Source organism: Lissotriton vulgaris, chromosome 8 (genome assembly GCF_964263255.1).
Source record: "Lissotriton vulgaris chromosome 8, aLisVul1.2, whole genome shotgun sequence".
Lineage (NCBI taxonomy): Eukaryota > Metazoa > Chordata > Amphibia > Caudata > Salamandridae > Lissotriton > Lissotriton vulgaris.
The window spans coordinates 423458166-423479051 of record NC_141696.1 but is presented as its reverse complement, the minus strand read 5'-3'; the positions used below and the strand labels follow the sequence as shown (position 1 = coordinate 423479051).

Genomic DNA, 20886 nt, shown 5'->3' with positions numbered 1-20886 from the left:
CTTTAATGAGGGGCAGTATGAAGCATACTTTCATGCTTCAGGGCTTTTAGTTATAATGAGACTGTTTTCGGCTTATTTAGTGGCAAGGATCTCTGCATAGTCTTGGATATACATTGTTCATGGTTTTTGAAATAGCCTACTTTGCCCTTCAGGCTGTTCTCATTACTTCCTTACAAAAAATGGAATTAGTGATCGTAGCATGGTTCTCTGACTGATGCAGTTAACTCCTAACTGTCATTTTCTCCTTTCTTGGTTGGTACCAGAGCCGATTTATTTGTTCTTTTCAGGGCCTTTCTAGAAACTAATGCTTGCCTTAAAACTTCCTAGTGCTTTAATTATTCTTGTTGGTCAGTTCTGGGTGTCACTCAGGTTGCTTCTCGCTACTGTCATATTCCTTTTAAAACCCAAACAAGTACCCACCTAGAAACTTTTCCTTCAGCATTTGACTTCAGATCCTATTGAATAAGGCAAGTAAAGTGTTGAACATCCTCTATACCCTACCTGCAAATTTCTCACCTTATGGGTCTTCTTCAGATGCCAGACTTGACCTGGTAAATTTTAAATCGCTCACCTGTGCCTGTAAGTGACACCATGGTTCCCACTCAACACTGCTACCTTCCTCAATGTGACATCTCAGAGCATATATTTCACCATGGATGTTAGTTCCTTTTTTTCCACCCGTCAGTGCTAATCCAGAGTTGCTCTTCATTTCAGCTTGTTCCAAAACAAATGTTTTGCAGTGCTTTTACAAAAATGATACGGAAGATGCTATCAAGAATGCCACTTCTGTTGCTCTTGAGGTTCCTCTTCAGGCCGCAAGGATGTCTGCTCTTTGGGTTTGGACTCTATACACACCTCCAGGCCAGCTTCTAGTCATTGGATTTTTGCCTGTGACATCTGTCTGGGACAGGAAGAGAACGTCACATGTATTTAGGTCACGTTGAGTGAATGAGTTGGTGCCTCATTGTTCCTACTCCCCAGAATTCCACTAGATTAATTAGTTATCTTGAGCCGGTCCCTGATTTCCCCTCAGGTGTCCCTTCAGAAAAGTTTGTCTTCAAAGGCAGTCATGGTAAAGGCAGAGTATGTCCTAGAACTGCCCTTGCCAGTTGCAGATCAGATCATCTGTTGCCTGTAAGTGACACCATGGTTCCCACTCAACACTGCTACCTTCCTCAATGTGACATCTCAGAGCATATATTTCACCATGGATGTTAGTTCCTTTTTTTCCACCCGTCAGTGCTAATCCAGAGTTGCTCTTCATTTCAGCTTGTTCCAAAACAAATGTTTTGCAGTGCTTTTACAAAAATGATACGGAAGATGCTATCAAGAATGCCACTTCTGTTGCTCTTGAGGTTCCTCTTCAGGCCGCAAGGATGTCTGCTCTTTGGGTTTGGACTCTATACACACCTCCAGGCCAGCTTCTAGTCATTGGATTTTTGCCTGTGACATCTGTCTGGGACAGAAAGAGAACGTCACATGTCTTTAGGTCACGTTGAGTGAATGAGTTGGTGCCTCATTGTTCCTACTCCCCAGAATTCCACTAGATTCATTAGTTATCTTGAGCCTGTCCCTGATTTCCCCTCAGGTGTCCCTTCAGAAAAGTTTGTCTTCAAAGGCAGTCATGGTAAAGGCAGAGTATGTCCTAGAACTGCCCTTGCCAGTTGCAGATCAGATCATCTCTTGCCTTTCAGTGAGGCACTGTTGATTGTTCTCATCACCCAGCTCCAAAAGAACTGTCTGGCTCTTGTGTTCTTTTTTTTTTTTACAAGATTTTTCATAAGGGTTAATGTCCCTCCTTATTGTCTTAGAGAGTTTCAGTGGAGTGAGTAGGTAGAGAAGAAATGTACTTCTGGGAGCAATGCAGCGAACAAAAACAGGGTTCATTAACTCATAAAATTAGGTAGGTACAGGTATCAGCTCCATTTAAACTCATTACGGTTAATTGGCTGGCTCTTTTCTTTTTAGAACACCATTATATGGAGGCTGATCAGTTATCTCATGCCAGAAGAATGGGTTCTAACTTCGGCAGTTAATGGAATTCTGTTTATCAATTGAATTTGTATACAATCGATTTTGTATATATTTATAGCCTTAAAATGACCCAGGTTGCTTGGGCTCACCGAAAGAGGATAAATTCCTAATGCGGCTGAGTTGCCTTGCGGTGCTCACAGTGGTAGGCACAATTTTAATTTCAACTGTGGTGTGTGGAAAAATCACACGTCTAGAAAGTCGATAAGTTTTGTAACTGTTGTCAGCCTTCCCTTACAGAAGAATTTACTCGCTTTTCTTTTTTTTTTTGCAATATTTTCAAAAGTTGTGAAGAAAACTTCACAAAGTTTTGTGAGGAAAAACTTTGCACACCTCTGTGTGCCTGTTCTGAAATGACATGGAAGTGTTGATTCTAATACAGCATTAACTTCATAGAGAAAAAACAAAACATCTGGTTTATTCTGAATTCCCTGTCACCTTGAATCAATCTACTAATCTCCTTACGTGTTAGTACACCGAGAATAATTTACCACAGAAGAATGTTTTCACTTATAGTAATAATTTAAAATTTTGTAACGTGCCTTTAGAGTAGAGTAATGGAGCATCTGGAGTTCTCAAAGTGCATTAGTCTTTAGCCAGTATGACATGAAATAGGAAAGGGTGAAGCTGTTAGTGACCAGGGTTAGGAGAATTTTACATTTACTAACTAACATTCAAGAATTATCATTTGTTGCCTGCTAGACTATTTGATACGCATGTCACAAAGGCAATGGCTTTTAACTTGTCGAAATGATATTGTGCTGGATGTCTCTGCAGTTTCCAGCTCTTCCATATTAAAAAATGTGCACATGTTGTATGAAGGTCAACCAAACAAAAGCTGAACAACCCAGCTGTAATGGAGTGCAGTCAATGAGATCAACTTGGTAAATTTTGATCTCAGCTCATCTTATTCTTCCTGGTTCACAAGTTGCCTTTAAAGATATATCAACATCTCCATCCTTTGCCTGAATTTCATATTAGTTTGCTTGGGGTTAATTTAGGTTGTGCTCCCCAGGGTGCGCCAAGGGAACATTCAGTTTGTTCTCCCCTTGGTGTGCCAACTTATTTAAATACTATGTACTGGTGGCCAAGATGGCGGAGTGAACGGACGTGTTCCTCCCGAGCTCCCGCACCCGCCTAGGCCCTGAGCCCTAAAATATTGCTTTTCTCTCCCCTTGCCGGCCCAGGTGATCGGGCGCGGGCGAGGGAGCCTTCAGGCAAGGCTGTGTTGAGCTCCGGTTCCCCCGCCGGCCACGGCATCGAGAGCGGGAACCCCGGCCGCTAGAGCCCCGGGCAGCAGTGGCGGAGCGGGCCGCATTGAGGGTCCGATTGGGGTGGCGCTGACCCAGAGAGCGGAGAAGCGTGTCCTGCAGGGGGCGGCTGCACATCGGTGACCTGGCGGAATCGACTGCCCGAGCTCGAGGTGGACTGGCCTGTCCCTTGGCGGCGCGGTGCGGCCCGGACCCGCCCCCGAGACTACGCGAGGCCGCGGCTGCGGCCTAGCCGAGGGAGAGCAGAGGCCCAGGACACTGAAGAAGCAGGGATAGCTGAGGGTCAGGCCCCGGCGAGAGGCCCTGAGGGGAGCGGTGGCACGCCGGCAACCCAGTGAATCGGTGGGCTTGGACCCGAGGAGCGTTGACCAGCACTCCGGTGACGAGGGGTGCCCCGGTCCCGGTCCCGCCCCAAAGACTACCTAAGGCTGTGGCTGCGGCCTAGCTGGCGGTGTCCTGAGGCCGCGAACGTCGGAAAGGCAGCACAAGAAACGCAGCGAGTTCCGGAAAGGAAGGGCCCTGGCGCCCTGCGGATAGCGCTTCAAGGCTGGTGCAGTGGATTCCGGAGTGTGGAGGTCGGACGGGGACGGAGCTGAGCCATGGACGCGGGTTATTGACTATCAAGACTGGAGGTCGTGGGAGGGTGGTGGGAGGTGGGAGTGTGGGGAAAGTTTGGGGTTTGTGTTGGGGGATGGGGGGGGGGGGAGTTGGGAGTTGAGGGTCTGGGGGACCGGGGGGGGGGGGGGGGGGGGGGAGTTGGGGATGGATCTGTCCGGTGCTTTAATTGGGGACACTTCGCAATGCCAGAGCGCGCAGGTACATTCGATTGCTGGTTTGATACTTCCGGTTGTAGTCCGGCTGCTGAGGCGAGGGGACTCTGATTTGACATGGCGGGACTGAAAGTGGTGACCCTGAATGTGAAGGGATTGAACAACCCCACGAAACGTAGAGCGATTCTCTCCTTGTTAGAAGGATCCCAGGCTGACATTTGTTTGCTTCAGGAAACACACCTGCTAGCCGGTGACTGCCATAGGTTGCGATCCCGCTCCTTCCCCACGCAGTTCTTCTCCTCCAACACCACGAAAACGGCTGGGGTGGCTATCCTAGTGTCTAAGTCCTTTAGAGGGGAGGTCCTACACAAACTCGTTGAGCAGAAGGGGAGGCTGCTGGCTTATAGGTTTAAATTGGGCACCCTGCAGTTTACCATAGGCTCAATTTATAGCCCCAACGAACAACAGGACCGATTCCTCCACACTGCTTTAATTGATGTCACGGCGTCACCTGACAGGCACATCATTTTAGGGGGGGACCTGAACTTGGTGTTTGACTCCTCTATGGATAGGTCTGCGCAGCGGTACCCACAGACGGGGGAATTGTCGAACGCAGTGAAAAAGCAACTGGCTGACTCGGATTTCCATGACCTCTGGCGGGGACTTCATCCTTTAGATAGGGACTACTCTTACTACTCACACGCACACAAAACATACGCTCGGTTGGATTATCTGCTCGTCTCTGGCCCGGTTCGGGACATGGCTACTGCCTCTGAGGTGGGGGTCATCTCTCTGTCGGATCACGCCCCGGTCTCGGGAACTTTCCTCCCCCAGCCGAGCTCGGCGCGACGTGGGGTCTGGCGACTTCGGGATACCCTCCTGCACAAGAAGGCTGTGGTGCAGCACATAACGGAGTCCGTGCGAGAATTTCAACTGCATAATTCCAACACTGATACCGCATTGGCGACCCAATGGGGAGCTCTTAAAGCGGTCTTGAGAGGTAATTTCATAGCAATTTCGTCGGCTGAAAACAAAGAGAGAAAGGTCAAGCGGGAAGAGCTCACGCAGAAGGTTAGGGAGCTGGAGCAGGTACACCGTCGCACTGGGGCTCCCAGAATATGGAAGCAACTAAAGGCGGCGAGGAAACTCCTTTCTGCTCTGGATTTAGATAGGGCGGAGTATGCAGCGCTGCGGTTGAAACACGCCTACTATACAGGGGGGGATCGCTGCGGCCGGTTGTTGGCAGCTAAGCTCAGAGTAGCACACCAAGTCCATAGGGTAAAAGAAATAGCAGGGGCAGGAGGGCGTTCAGTCACCGAAGACATCGACATAGCTGAGTGCTTTCGCGAATTCTACTCTGAGCTTTACGCGGGGGATGAACCGGGTATAGATGAGCCCGATGAGTATCTAGACTCGGTGGCTCTTCAGTCCCTGGCCCCGGTGCAGACCGAATACCTGGAACGGGAGATACGAGTGGAGGAGGTTGTCACGGCAATCTCTAGGCTGAAGCTCGGGAAAGCCCCTGGCCCGGACGGCTACACCTCTCTTTTCTACAAGACGTTTTGCACAATCCTGGCGCCGGTACTGACCAAACTGTTTAATTCCTTTGCTTGCCCTGGAGCCATCCCGCCGGATCTCCTGCAGGCGACTGTATCAGTTATACCTAAACCGGGGAAGGATAGGACTCAATGTAGCTCGTATAGACCAATCTCCCTGCTAAATGTCGATCTTAAAATATATACGGGGATCCTGGCAGCGAGATTAGCACAGTATCTACCTGGGCTGATTGAGTCGGACCAATCCGGCTTTGTGCCTGGTAGGCAAACAGTGGATAATACTAAAAGATTGGTGCACATACTGGAGAAAGCCTCACGGATCCCGGGGGAGAGGATGCTGCTTTCGGTTGACGCCGAAAAGGCGTTCGACCGGGTGCACTGGCCGTATCTGGAGCAAGTGATTGCGTGGATGGGCATAGGGGAGAAATTCAGGACCATGGTGTTTAACTGTTACAAGTACCCATCGGCTGCGGTACGTGTCAATGGCTGCGGCTCGCGGCACTTTGATATTGGACGTGGCACGAGGCATGGGTGCCCATTGTCTCCCCTTCTTTTTGCTCTCTATATGGAGCCCTTTGCCCAGCGAGTACGGCAGAACCCAGATGCGATCGGGGTACGAATGGGAGGGTACACTCACACGGTCAGTCTATATGCGGACGATGTCATATTTACTCTAGAGGACCCGAGGCGAGCCCTACCCGCATGTATGGGGGAGCTCGATGCCTCTGCGAGAGTAGCTGGGTTTCGAATGAATGTAGGGAAATCTGTAGCATTGGACATCTCCCTGACGACCGGGACGAGACAGGACCTGCAGGGGCGTTTCCCGCTCCAATGGTCGCGGCGCCACGTGCCGTACCTGGGTATCCTGCTAGCTCCCACGTTGCAGGCGATGGTGGTGGCTAACTACGAAGGACTAGGCAAGAAAGTCAAGGAGGAACTGGGGAGATGGGGCAAGGGGACGATTTCCTGGCTGGGTCGAATAGCGGCGATCAAGATGACGGTCCTGCCCCAGATCCTGTACTTGTTTCGGGCGCTTCCGCTGCAGCCCCCTCGGGGCTGGATCCGACAGATGCAGACCGACCTGTCCCGATTTATTTGGCAAGGCCGCAAGCCCCGAATGAGGAGGGCTTTGACAACTCTAGCGCCAGAGGCGGGTGGACTAGGGTCCCTGATCTTCTAAAATATTATCAGGCGTCACAGCTAAGGTACCTGGTGGAATGGAGCAGGTGGGAGTCTGACAAGCACTGGCTCTTCCAGGATCAGGCGGTGGCGGGCCGACCCCTGCAAGAAATACCGTTCCTGCGCAGGACGCACCGAACCTTTATGCATCCTACATCACGAGGGAACCGCTGCGGATTTGGGACGCCACTAACATACCTTTTGGCCTCACCACGTTCCCTTCTCCATTTACACCCATAGTAGACAACCCGGACTTTACGCCGGGGACGGAACCGGGAGCCTATACACACTGGCGGGGGAAGGGTTGTAGAGCACTCTTTCATATATATGGTGAGGACGGGGTCCTCCCCTTCGAGGCTCTCAAGGAAACTTACCAGCTGACGGAGACAGACAGGATGAGGTACTGGCAGGTTCGACACTGGGCTCTGCAGCCGCAAGTGCGGGAATCAGCAGACAGGAACCTGTTGCCTTATGAAAGGTGGCTAGCGACGCGCAAGGCAGACGCCAAACTGATATCTGATCTATATAAAATGCTGCAACCACCGCCTTCTCATTTGTATAACCCCGGTAGAGAGAGGTGGAACAGGGAGCTGGGGAGAACACTTAGCCACAAGGAGTGGGAGCAAGTCTCGTACAGGGCACGGCATTCCGCATATCATGTAGGGCTCACGGAAACCTTCACCAAGGTCTCTACGTATTGGTACCACACTCCGGAACGCCTCCATGAAATGAACCGACTCCTAGACACTGCAAGTTGGCGTAATTGCGGGCACGTTGGCACACTGACACACACTTTATGGGACTGCCCCCTGCTACAGGATTATTGGAGGGAGGTGATTGATGAGATAGATGCATGTTTCGGGATAGAGTTGCCCCGCTTCCCGGCTTACATTCTGCTGGGTCTCCCCAATGACCTAATGTATCCACTGAAATCTCGACGGGGGAGACACATTGCCATTGCGCTAGGCTCGGCGATACAGAATATTTTGATACACTGGCGTACACCCACTGTCCCCTCGATCACGGGTTGGCTTCATAGGCTGTGGCATGTTCTTGGCATGGAAAAAATATCACTTACACTGGCAGGAGATGTAGATCAATTCCAAGAGCTGTGGCTGCCCTTCCATACACTACTAGCAGCCGAATTCAAGGAGCTTACCTGCCCAAGATACCTGAGGCTACTGAGACTCACTCCTCCCATACAATGAGATTGGGGGAAGAATTCAGAACTGCACACCGGACATGGGAGAGCAGGTGGATGAGAGTAGCGAGTGTTGGCGTTCTACTGAGTATAGCACCGGACAGAGGGAGGGAGGGAAAGGGGGGACGGGTGGGCGAGGGGTTGTTGGGATGGTTTCTTTAGTTGAAAGTGAGGTACAGCGGGGCTGCTACTCGCCGGCGGTCCATCGCTTGGACACATTACATGAGCGGGACGCCCAGGGCGGCTTTGCAAATGCTGGGACTGTTGGACTTTACAGGTAGCGGCTAGCCCTGGAGGAGGCGTTGATTTATTTAGGCAATGATTGCTTCTTACTGCTTTACTCTTATGCCTTCACTGTTGTACCACTGTACTTAATAAAATACTTTAAACATAAATACTATGTACTGCATTTTCAAGTGTCAATAATCTGGCAGTATGGAGTTCTCTTTGGAATGCAGATTACTGACAGCACTCCCCCCTCTGATATTGGAACTGTACATTAAATAGTAGTAATTCTTGGTAAAATGCCCCCCCTCCTTCCAGTGGTTGCTCTTTGAAAATGCAATACTAACATTTGTTCTCAAAATTGTAATGGTTGCTGTAAACTTGAAAATGTTTAACAAGTTAGTGTCAACACATCTTTTCAGCCTTGATAATTTGATATGTCTGTAAAGTTATTACATGGGATAGTAGATGATTTTGTGTTTCAAAATTTCTATATGTTATACTTAACAAAACTGGTAGCATTTCTAAGAGCAGCTGTCCCAGCAGATATAAAATGTATGGCACCCAAAACCAGAAGCAGAGCTGCTGATCCTCTGCTTCTTTTCCGTTTAGAAATTAATGTTTTATGCAGTATATGCTAACCTGTTAATATTTAAATATTGTTTAATAATGGGCTTAGAATAACATCAGGGATTGCCTTATCCATGTGATTGGAATATATGGTTATCTCACTATATGATATCTTACTGTATTAGGTCGGGAGTGGTCAGACTGGTCCAGTGAGCTGCGCATTCCGGGGGATGAATTGAAATGGAAGTTTATTAGTGATGGCTCTGTCAATGGGTGGGGTTGGCGGTTCACTGTCTACCCAATAATGCCTGCAGCAGGTATGATCTGTTGGTTTTATCTTCTCCATTGTTGGGTCCCATATTTACACATTTCACCGTACTGGGGGTCCATATGTTCATCTGAAAATGTTGCCTTGTTTAATTGTGTTACTCTTCCTGAGTGGTGGCAAGCTCACAGTAAGCCAATAAGAGCTTAACCACCATTTTAGATATAGAAACATTAATGGGAGGGGGCCTCATGATTAAGTGTGCACATATCATACACACACACCTCATACAGTTGAAGTGCTTATCTTTTTAAACAGGTTTTGGCTCTCACCAGGAATGTGTTAAAACATGTGCGACTTGTAGACATAAATGGGATTTTTTAGGCTATAGGATTTTAATATTGCATAACAGAATGTGTGGGGAACCTGCATGTTTAACTTGTAATAACATAACACGTAAATGTTGTTTTCGTTCACGTTTAATTCACATATCCACATTTGCTGAACAGGCTGAAAAAAAGACTTTGTTGGAATATTTTAATTAATGTCAGTTTTTGCATTCTATCTATGTCTACGTTTAGATAGTTGGGACAGAAAAGATTGTTGAGAAGAATAACATTTTCTTCTGAAAGCATTCTAAAAATGTAAATCTTATGATTACCAACTGAAGATCACAGACATATTTTGTATTTTCTTCATAGGGCCAAAGGATCTGCTTTCTGACCGCTGCATTCTCTCCTGCCCTTCAATGGATTTGGTGACTTGTCTTCTAGACTTCCGTCTGAATTTTGCTGCTAATAGAGGCATAGTTCCTCGCCTGGCTGCTTCATTAGCTGCTTGTGCTCAGCTAAGTGCACTAGGTAAGCTGTGAATTGAATCAAATTACTGTTTGGATTGGTAGTTAATGGCTGGCTTTGTGTGCATTTATTTCATTTGTGTGACTTTTCAGCTGCTGGTCACAGAATGTGGGCACTGCAGCGGCTCAGAAAGCTACTTACAACAGAGTTTGGGCAGTCCATTAACATCAATCGGTTGCTTGGTGATGTGGACGGCGAAACGCGTGTCATGGTGAGTTGATAATCCGTTCTTTTATGTGATTTATTTTTGACTATGCCCTTATGCAGTTTGCACTTTAAAGACTGGGAGAAAAATAAAAACACTCATTGAACATTGGATTGTAAATAATGAAATTGCATGTTGTCCATTAAAATGTGTTGGCTCAGTCAGAGTGTATTTCATGAAAACTACATTAAATTAATGATTGTGCCTTGCAAGAGACTGCAAAGCAGACTTTCATAGATCGAGCCCATGTGAAAACTTAAAAGGATTGAAAAGATTAACTAATCCTAGTTAGTTGGAGACGCTCTTTTTTGTGATACCACAAGGGATTCTGGCTGGGAATAAATTGCATAATATTTTAGTCATTAAAGGTTTTTTCCCCCTTTGCCATCAACTCACAATTCAAGAGTGAAACTAAAAGTCCAGTTCACAAAGTCTATCCCAAAGATCAGATTCAGCTTGGCGCTTGGTAGATTAAGTAAAGCTTGATTTCAGAATTGGGTTAAAAACAGTTTACTGAAATGGAATACCTGCAAAGGGAAGGTAAATATAGGCTTTTTGTTTACAAACAGCTTATTGTTCTCAATGTTTTAGTTATTCATTGGAACAAGTCCCAATACCCTCAGTTGAGGAGGTCTCCAAACAAACTTTGCCGTAAGCAGGTTTTGCATGAAATCAGTACCTTTTGCTAAATAGTGTCCACAATGCAACACAATCCACAACAAAAAGATGTGGTTAAATAAAGGTTTCCTTCATGAAAAACACAATGATCTAAAATGTGATACATTATTTGGATTAAAGTGCTGTGAGCTGCAAGGGATTTTGTGCCACTTTTTTCTTTGCCACGTACCTAGTTGACATTTGTGTGGATAGCTTGTAGTTCTTCAGATCTGCGCAAAACGATTGAGTTCTTCCTGAATCTCTGTCCTTAGCAAGGAGGTACTGGTCTGTAATGAGACTCTGTAAACCTGCCAGCAACTTATGACATCTTATTTATTGACGTGGGCTCCCCAAATTGATTCTTAGAAGTAATTGACTGTCACAGTTATATAGTTTGAAGTCTTCAATATGCTGTAATCTAAAGTTTAAAGTATACCATGCAATTATGATGGGTAAAACATTTGAACAGGCAAATATTAGCAATATGAATTGAATCCCTAACCTTTTAGTAAGGGTCAATAGGGCCCTACTCAATATTTTCTACACTTTGTAGAATTATACACAAGCCCCATATGTGATATCACTTCTTTTGGCTTGCTGAAGTGATGCACCTTTGTGGAGGTAAGATCCAGCACAGAGTCTGGCATCGAATGACCTTCACAAGATGTGAAAGAAGTAACAGAAAAACAACATGTCACGTTTACACGTCTCTAAGCAGAATACAAGTTTGGGCAAATTCTAGGCATATGCGGATCATTTCTAAGGGAAAAGTATGATAATCAAATCAGTGGTAAACATTAACAATATTGAGTACATATGCATGCTAGTTCTGCGATCATTTCAAAAACATCATCAACAACAAAGCACTTTTATAACATGAGCATTAGTTCATAAGTTAACAAATTACTGATGGTTTATTATGTTTTGCTATCCTGCTATGTGACCAACATCTACATTCAAACATCAGACACATAATTTGTAGAAAGCGGTCATAATAATTAGAAATCTGTAATAGAAGGTTCTTCTTAGGGTGCTGTTTTACAGGTTCTGTTGCTAGGATTACAATTGACACAGTTAAATGTTGGGCGAAATGCAGATTGACCTTATCTTCCTAACTGATTCTCACTGTCCACATAGAGTATCAGCTTACCTGAAAATGTTTCCCAGTAAGGAATCATTGATTTCGCCTCATTTTGTATAGAAAGGTAATTACTTATCCTGAGTCAAATGATGACTGTGACAAATATTGTTCCTCTGACCCTACTCAAGCGACAAATCCTGGCTTTTCTGTGTCTCTGCAGACTCTCTACCTTGAAGCATTGTTGGTGCTTACCTTCTCAAGCTACCACTCCTAGCATATGAAGGATGTGGGGCCTTTGAAAAGCCACTCACTCTCTCTGCCATTAGTGAACTAGACCCGAAGTCAGACACAGTTTGGGAAGCCTGTTTGTTATAGGTATGGAGTACATGCCTTCAGATGAACTGGCTGTACCACATTGAGCCCATATGGAGAATACTTGGAATTTGTGTGGGAGTTTTTCCACGAAGTCCTTCTCAGTTTTCTCTCTGTTGGTTTCAAGAATCTTAGGAGCTGAGAAGATCTTATGTATCATAAGCATAATCATCATTTACTGTTGTTTCAGCATAGCAATACAACAAAAACAAACCTAGAGATTGTCGTTATTCATATCGGCAATTTCAACTACAAGCCAAATATCTTAGTGTACCGGGATGTACATCTCAACTTCTTTTTTTGATATATTTATATCTAATGCTTGATGTTTTTCGCGCTATTCTACATATGATTTTTACATTTTTTGTGATTTAAAGTGTTATAACTATTTTGCAAATGTGATTATATAATTTGATCTGTTATTGTTGGAAGAGCTCATTTCCAGTTTGCTGTTCTGCATTTTGGTCCAAAGTCCGCTCATTACACCTTTTCAAAATGCATGACAGTAGTCGCGGCCCATCATTTGTCAAGGAATATTAATCTATTCTTGCATAGATAACTGGCTAATAAAAGCTCAAAAGCCAGGGCAAGGTGTAGCAGGATTTTAACACCACACAACTGTTGCTTTTACAGCTTGGTCTGCCAATCAATCTAAAAATCTGAAATCTGCACCAGAGCAAGTGATTTTATACCTGAGAGTAGTGCCAGACACAACCTTAGGAAGAGTGTTTCCTTCAGAGGAGAATCTGTGATCAATTAGAGAGAGCTGTCATCTGTTTTTAATGGCAACCAGTCGGCATATCTCTTTTCTCAAAAGTTCCATGGCTTCTTGCAGTTTCACTGTCCCAAATGCAAGGCTGCATAGGATATTTCTTCACTTTTCAAGGACAAATGGTCCTAGAAATCCGACCACAGGTGCAACACTTTGTTTCATGACAGCATCAAAACAATTCCTATCATGGTGATACAAGGTAAAGATCTTGAGTCAAGGAGATATGTTTCTGTCGAGGTCTCTGTTGCAGACAGTTGTCACAGATGCCTCAATATTATGATGAGGAGTGCATCTGGGAATGTTGGCAGTGCACGGTCAGTGGACAGAGAAAGAAGCCTCATACGTGGAGCCGAGGGCAGACCATTTGGCTCTCAAGTTCTCCTTACCCATTTTGACAGTGAGCACAGCCCTCGACAAATGAGCAATACCTGCAATAAAGGATTGCCTTAACAGTGTGATAAAAGGTCAAAGGCTCTGTCCTTAGCATTTAAAATTATCTAGGCTTGATCTCTGACAAATAGCTATCTCTGGGAGTAGTTACTTTGCCAGGAACTCTTAACTAAAAGGCTGGGCTGTAAACTCCACTCCGCTTGCAGACTTTTCCACACTCAGCGTTATGCGGAACCCGCTGAGTTCCGAAAAGAGCAGAGTTTTTTCTTCACTCGTCAACATCATGTTGGCAACCAAGGAAATTCCACCTCCCAGCAAGATTTTTCAAGGCGGGCGGTCGGATTTCTCACCGCAACTGACCGAGTATGCTTGTGATCGCTCAGGTTGAGGAACCGTCCATTTGTGTTGAGAAAGCTGCTGCTCGAGTAGAAAATCTACTCAAGCGGCAGAAAGGGAGCAACGCCCCCTTGCGCAGTGCATGGTGCCCATTTGTGATAATTTCACAGTGCGGACAAACACCCGGTGCTGAAAATTACTTTGAAGGACATTTTTCTAACGCACTCCGCTGCTTGCAGAGCTCCGCTTACCGCAGGGAACTTTGTTTTGCACTTGGAGCTCCACGAACACCATCCAGGCTTACTTAACTATCAGGCAGGGTACTTCAATCGATTCTACAGAAAGAATCACAAGAAGAGTACTAGATTACTGAATCGTGAAACAAATCTTCATAGAACAGGGTGTTCCAGACGTAGGCCTTTTCACCATGGCAGAAAACAAAAAAATTGCAAGATTTTGACTCTAGTATACCAGAGCCCAGTTTACTAGGCAGTGCACTTTTGATTCCCTGGTCAAGGACATTCTTTTATGCTTTTCCCTCAATTCTGTTGATTCCTGCGGTTATCCTCAAAGTCCGGCAACAGCGATCCTCATTGCTTTAGACTAAAGTGATTTGAATATAGTACATTTAATTCCAATTGGATTGTACCTTGTCAATATACCATGAAGGTTTTAGCTAACTTTAGATTTAAAGTAATTCACTTTAAACTGCTTAAAGTTTGCTGAGTAAAATAGAGTTTACTAGTCCTTCCCTCTGTCCTAATGTCTGTATGATGAAGTGGATTTTCTACTGCGTATATGATAAATGTGGCCTTGTTCACAGTGAACCACAAGGGATGGGGAGATGTTACATAATCATGAAATATTTGCCCTTGACATATTAACATTAGTAGTTCCTATTCTTCTAAAGCAGCTTGCAGTCATTCATCGGATGAGTGTTTGTATTGTTTGTTACTGATTTTCTTCTTCAAAGCTTATTTGTTCCCCAAAAAATGTTCTTTATAATATATTAATATATTCTTATTGCATTTATGAAAAAACATTAAGCAATACATTAGGTAAGATAAAATTTAAACCCATCAGCTGCAGACCTAACTAGAAACAAAAGTACAAGGCTCTACCCTGCTCCAACGTAGAATCAAATACTTGGCTAAACCCTATTGCGCATATATATTCAGTCCAGTAAATACAGTGCATAAAATTCATCTCTATGCATGAGAATCATTTAGTTTGTTCCATGCACCTTATATTTTTAAATGTTTTTGTGGGCACCCTCATGCTTTATAAACTATTTTCTCAGCGTTTGCACAGATGTCTGTGCCTCTTCACCATTTGACCTCTATAGGGGGACTGTTACTCTTCCAGTGTTTGTCAATGTTGCACCTGGCCATCATAAGGCTGATGGCCACCAGAGTTTTAGAATGGATAGTAACATCCCATGCATCCTTCACCCTCAGGAGCACTACTTTGGGATCAAATACCACCTGGCAGCCCACTACCGTAACTTGTCACTGATCTGCTGTCAGTTGGCTGCTCTACTTGGAAAATCCCATAGAAAATTCAGGAATATGTATTTGGATCATTGTAGTGCAGACAATTAGAGTACCGTGCCCTGCCCATTTGCCACAATATTAGGGGTTGATAGTATACTCTCTGTAGCTATAAAAATCACATAAGTCCAGATATGAAGAAATTACTACAGTGCGAGCCACCCTCACATCTGTCAATTCCTCATCTTCTAATGGACCTCCATCCTTCTCCCATCGATCTCCAAGTGCTCGAAAGGAATCCGGAACATTAAGAAACAGGAACCTATATACTCTAAAGGTTTCCCTCTGTCCCATATGTTCCATTGTTACCTTGTTCGGAAGGGGATTACACAGTGGTGTCTGCCTGATGTAATGTAATGTAATGTAGGCTTCTTATATAGCGCACTAATCACCCCAAAGGGTAAGCTTGTCACGCCATTTGATACTTCTCAATGCGGTATTACAGCATAGCAGTGGACCCTGACACGAGTGGCAGAGTGTGAAGAATAGGTGCTCCATACAGTATGTCGTGTAACCCATGTCGGGCCAGCAAGTCTAACTCCACTTGTATTGTGGGATCTGATCAGTCACAGAAAATCCAGTCATTAATGTATAATAATTGCTAAATCCAATAATTCTTTGATGTCTGGGTTGCCGAGACCACCCTCAAACATAGGCTGTGTACTCCAGTAGTTTTTAACATTAAAATGATGACAGTTGTTTTTGTTTTTATTTACATTGAGTCAAAATGACGGAGGAATCGCCAATAAGTTATGTTTTTCCGCACCACTTTAACATTCAAAACGTTTCTTCCGCTGTGCATCATGTTCACTATACCCTGCCAGTTCTCTTCATCTATTCCTGAGGGTATGGAAGCATTTACATCACACACTTCTCATGTTTGACACATCTATGTCTTTCCTTGTAAGTAGCTGGCTGTTTTTGTCCACCTATTTCACAGTGAAAAGAGTCAGTAGATTAGTTCATCTGCAATCAGTTGTTTGCATAAATGCGTTTTGAATAGTTACATTCATGGACAAATGTGTGTACATATGTGGTACCCAACAATGGAAGCTGTTTAGTTAGCATGAAGATTGTCAGTGGGTGGTAGTCAAATAGTGATGCATGAACTACTTGATGAATGCAGCTTTCTGTAATCTTTCGACAATATATTTGAAGTTTCGTCAGTACTGCAGAAAGGAGTGCCAGTCTTCTTTTGTTGAAGTCTTCCATACATGTTAGAATTTTAATCAATGAGTAGAAATAATTTTGAGAACGATATAACTCTTTTATTGGTACAAAACTGTCCTTGATTATTTGTGAGAAGCTTTGTGGTCCTTTTCATTATGTTATCTGTCAATCTCCCAATGGAGCCTGAACTTTGTAATTGGGTACAATCCCCTTTTGTATTCTTTTCCCAGTGCTCTTGGAATCTACTAAGTATCGCGTTTTACTTGATGTTTCTTCAGTGTTGGTGGATTGTTGAGACTCAGATGTTTTCTGTTGATATCTCCTACTCATGTGTTTATCAGGGTAGTACTGCATTGTGAGTCGAACTTCATTTTATCCTCCAATGCTCTTTTCAGTTGCCCCACCCCTCTAATTATTGGTGGGACATCATGTTTTCAATCCTGATTCTTATGGTTATCAGTTCTGCTACAATTTGTTTAATGAGAACAAGCCAAGCTCTGTAGCCCCACAGTGCAGCAAATTGTCAAATACAAAATAAGGACAAAATTCATGGCCAGTTGACATAAATTGAGATGCTAATCCTGCTCCTTGCTGTTTTTATCATATCAAATTTACCTTGCTCTTCTATACTGAAAGAAAAATTAACCTGATGTGGTAATAGTTACATTGTGTGGCTTTGCACCAGAGGTCTATTCAAATGGCTGTCTATAAGGATTTTTTTCTTTGTGTTTTGGGAACTTTTTATTGTATACTGTTAGGAGTTTGTAAATCTGCTCTAACTCCCAAACCGCATTCCCGTCGGCCCCGCCCGACAGGGAATCCAAGAGATATGAACAGTTCGGGAAGAAGGTCTTCTCGTCTGTGAGCCTAGGGCTACGGTCTGTGAACACCAACTGTCTCTTGGGCCGCTACACCCACACTCTGTGGGACACGGTTGCGGAGGTGCTGCCACAATGCCCTGAGGAGGTCAGGGCTAAACTCAGCCAAACCCTTGCGGACGGCCGAGATGCGGCACGCTTTTCTATCCGGTGTGGGCTGGATACAACGGACTCACTGGGCAGGGCGATGGCAACGACGGTGGCGGTTCGACGCCACGCCTGGTTGAGGTCCGCTAACTTCTCGGCCGATGTCCAGGCCACCCTCCTGGACATGCCGTTTGATGGCCGTCGCCTCTTCGGCGACAAGGCAGACCATGCGCTGGAACGTTTCAAGGACTCCAGAGCCACGGCCAAGTCCTTGGGCCTTACGGCCCCACGCCAGCAATCGGGTGCCTTTCGCTCCTTTCGTGGCCACGGAAGGGGCGCCCCACCACGTACCGTCAGCCACGCGCCGCAGAATGTTCAGCAACGCGGTGGCGGACGTGGGAACCGCCGTGGCGGTGGTCGGGGCCAGCGGCGAGGCCAGTCCACACCTCCCTCAGCAGCCCCTGCCTCAAAACCTTCCTAGTCCGAGTTTTCAGGCCCACGTGACGCCTGTGGGAGGCAGGGTTCGCCATCACCTCTCCCACTGGCATACAGTCACTTCGGACAGGTGGGTGCTGCAAATTGTCCGAAGGGGCTTCTCCCTCCCCTTCAAGTCATCCCCTCCATCCATGCCACCTCAATACCACCGTGTGTCGGGGGATCACTTGCAACTTCTGCAAGAGGAGGTTTCGGCCCTCTTGGCCAAGAGGGCCATCGAGCGCGTTCCTGGGCCAGAAGTAGGACGTGGTTGTTACTCCCACTACTTTCTGGTACCCAAGAAGGGCAAAGGGGGCCTACGCCCTATCTTGGATCTGCGGAACGTCAACGGCTTCCTCCGGACGGAGAAGTTCAAGATGCTCACTTTGGCTCAGGTCCTGGCTGCCCTGGACCCAGGAGACTGGATGGTAGCGTTGGACTTGCAGGACGCCTATTTCCACATCCCCGTCCTGCCGGCCCACCGGCGTTACCTACGGTTCACGGTGGGCCAAGAGCACTTTCAGTTTACCGTGCTCCCCTTCGGCCTTGCCAGCGCCCCACGGGTGTTCACAAAGGTGATGGCGGTGGTCGCAGCCCATCTGCGCAGGCAGGGGGTATCAGTCTTCCCCTACCTCGACGACTGGTTGTTGAAGGCGGGCTCGCCCCAGACAGTCGTCAGCCACCTCCAGACTACGGCCGACCTCCTGCACTTGCTGGGGTTCTCCATCAATGTGCCGAAGTCACACCTGTGTCCCTCTCAAAAGCTCCTCTTCATCGGAGCGGTTCTCGACTCGGCGCAGTTTCGGGTTTACCCACCCGAACAGCGGGTTCGGGATATTCAGGCTCTGATTCCTGTCTTCAGACCGTTATCCCGGGTCTCGGTCAGGTTGACGCTGCGGCTTCTGGGGCTGATGGCCTCCTGCATCCTTCTGGTGCGTCACGCCAGGTGGCGGATGCGGGCTCTGCAGTGGGACCTGAAGTTTCAGTGGGCCCAGCATCAGGGCAACCTGTCCGATCATGTCTTGATCTCGGAGGGCACTGCGAAGCAACTGCAGTGGTGGCTCACGGACCGCGACTGGGTCAGTGGCAGACCCCTCTCCCTACCCCAGCCGGAGCACGTAGTTGTGACGGACGCGTCCCTCCAGGGCTGGGGAGGCCACATGGGAGAGGCGGAGATCAGAGGCCTCTGTTCTCCGGAGGAGTCCCGGCTCCACATCAACCTTCTGGAGCTGAGGGCGATTCGTCTTGCACTGAGGGCATTCCTCCCCTCTGTCAGGGGGAGCGTAGTGCAAGTGTTCACCGACAACACCACCGCCATGTGGTACTGCAACAAACAGGGCGGTGTGGGGTCGTGGACCCTCTGCCAAGAGGCTCTGCGCCTCTGGCAGTGGCTGGAACATCAGGGCGTGTCCCTGGTGGTTCAACACCTGGCAGGCTCTCTGAATGCCAGGGCGGACGAACTCAGCCGCCGGTGCATGATGGATCACGAATGGCGTCTGAACTCGGACGTGGCGCAAGGTCTCTTTCGACAGTGGGGAGAGCCTTGGTTAGATCTATTCGCCACCGAAGAGAACGCGCAATGTCAGCAGTTCTGCGCGTTGGAATTTCCAAGGCGGCACTCGCTCGGAGACGCTTTTCGTCGCGAGTGGAGCTGCGGTCTGTTGTACGCCTTTCCGCCTATACCACTTCTGCCCAGAGTGCTGAAGAAGATCAGGCGCGACCGGGCCCAAGTTATCCTTGTGGCTCCGGACTGGGCACGAAGATACTGGTATCCCGAGCTACTCAGCATGTCAGTCGATCCCCCGATTCGTCTGCCTCTTCGGGAGGACCTTCTGTCGCAGCAGCAGGGGACGGTCCTGCACCCGAACCTGTCCAGTCTCCACCTACAAGCTTGGAGATTGAGCGGCGGCAGTTGAGGCCATTTGACTTGCCTCCCGAAGTCTGTGATATCATTCTGGCAGCCAGGCGTCCCTCCACAAAGTCGGTATACGTCTGCCGGTGGAACAGGTTTGTGGCATGGTGCACAGCAAAGGCTGTGGATCCTCTCTCTGCACCCCTTTCGGAAGTGCTGCTCTTTCTTCTTTCCCTTGCCCAGCAGGGCTCTGCTCTGGGCACTCTTAAAGGGTACCTTTCTGCTCTATCAGCCTTCTTGAGGCTACCAGATCAGCCTTCTTTATTCAAGTCCCCTATTGTGAGTAGATTTCTGAAGGGCATCACACACATGTTCCCTCCTGTTCCCTTCGTGATGCCCCAGTGGGACTTGAATCTGGTTCTCACCCATCTGATGTGTGCTCCCTTTGAGCCGCTTCATAACTGCCCTCTTCGTCTCCTTACTCTAAAGACGGCCTTCCTGGTTGCCATCACCTCTGCCAGGAGGGTGAGTGAGCTCCAGGCTCTTTCTTCTTCTCCACCTTTCCTGTCTGTTCATCCTGATAAGGTGGTGTTACGTACACGACCTTCCTTTCTGCCCAAGGTTGTCACGGCCTTCCACATCGGGCAGTCCATCACTTTGCCCACCTTCTTTCCGCCTCCGCATCCCTCGAAAGAGGAGGAGAGGCTCCACCGTCTGGATCCAAAACGTGCGCTCTCCTACTACCTAGATCGCACACGCCAATTCCGGGTGGATGACCAACTCTTCGTTGGGTACGTGGGCGCGAAGAAGGGAAAGGCTGTGCACAAGAGGACCATCTCTAGGTGGATCATCTTGTGTATCCAAGCATGTTACTCCATGGCGAGGAAGGAGCCCCCAGCTGGTTTGCGGGCTCACTCCACTCGGGCCACGGCAGCGACTACTGCCCTGGGCCGCGGTGTCCCCCTGCAGGACATTTGCCAGGCAGCTACGTGGGCCTGGCTGCACACGTTCGCAAGACACTACTGCCTGGACAGTCAAGTCCGGAGGGATGGCTTCTTTGGCCGTTCCATCCTCCAGGACTTTCTGGTGTGATATTGGTTCGCAGACCCACCACCGGGGTTGGTATTGCTGGGGTAT

At 47.2% G+C, this 20886-nt stretch overlaps 1 protein-coding gene across 5 annotated transcripts in view; it reads left to right on the top strand.

Moving 5' to 3' along the window:
* Positions 1-20886, top strand: part of HERC2 (HECT and RLD domain containing E3 ubiquitin protein ligase 2) — a 1676463-nt gene that overhangs the window by 1190686 nt on the left and 464891 nt on the right. For 4 of the 5 annotated variants that reach the window (XM_086934186.1, XM_086934185.1, XM_086934187.1 and 1 more), the window contains exons 72-74: positions 8989-9120; positions 9770-9928; positions 10018-10136. In XM_086934186.1, the coding sequence (XP_086790312.1) occupies positions 8989-9120; positions 9770-9928; positions 10018-10136 (410 nt within the window). The remainder of the gene's footprint in view (positions 1-8988; positions 9121-9769; positions 9929-10017; positions 10137-20886) is intronic. The other variant, XM_086934188.1, reaches the window with a different exon arrangement.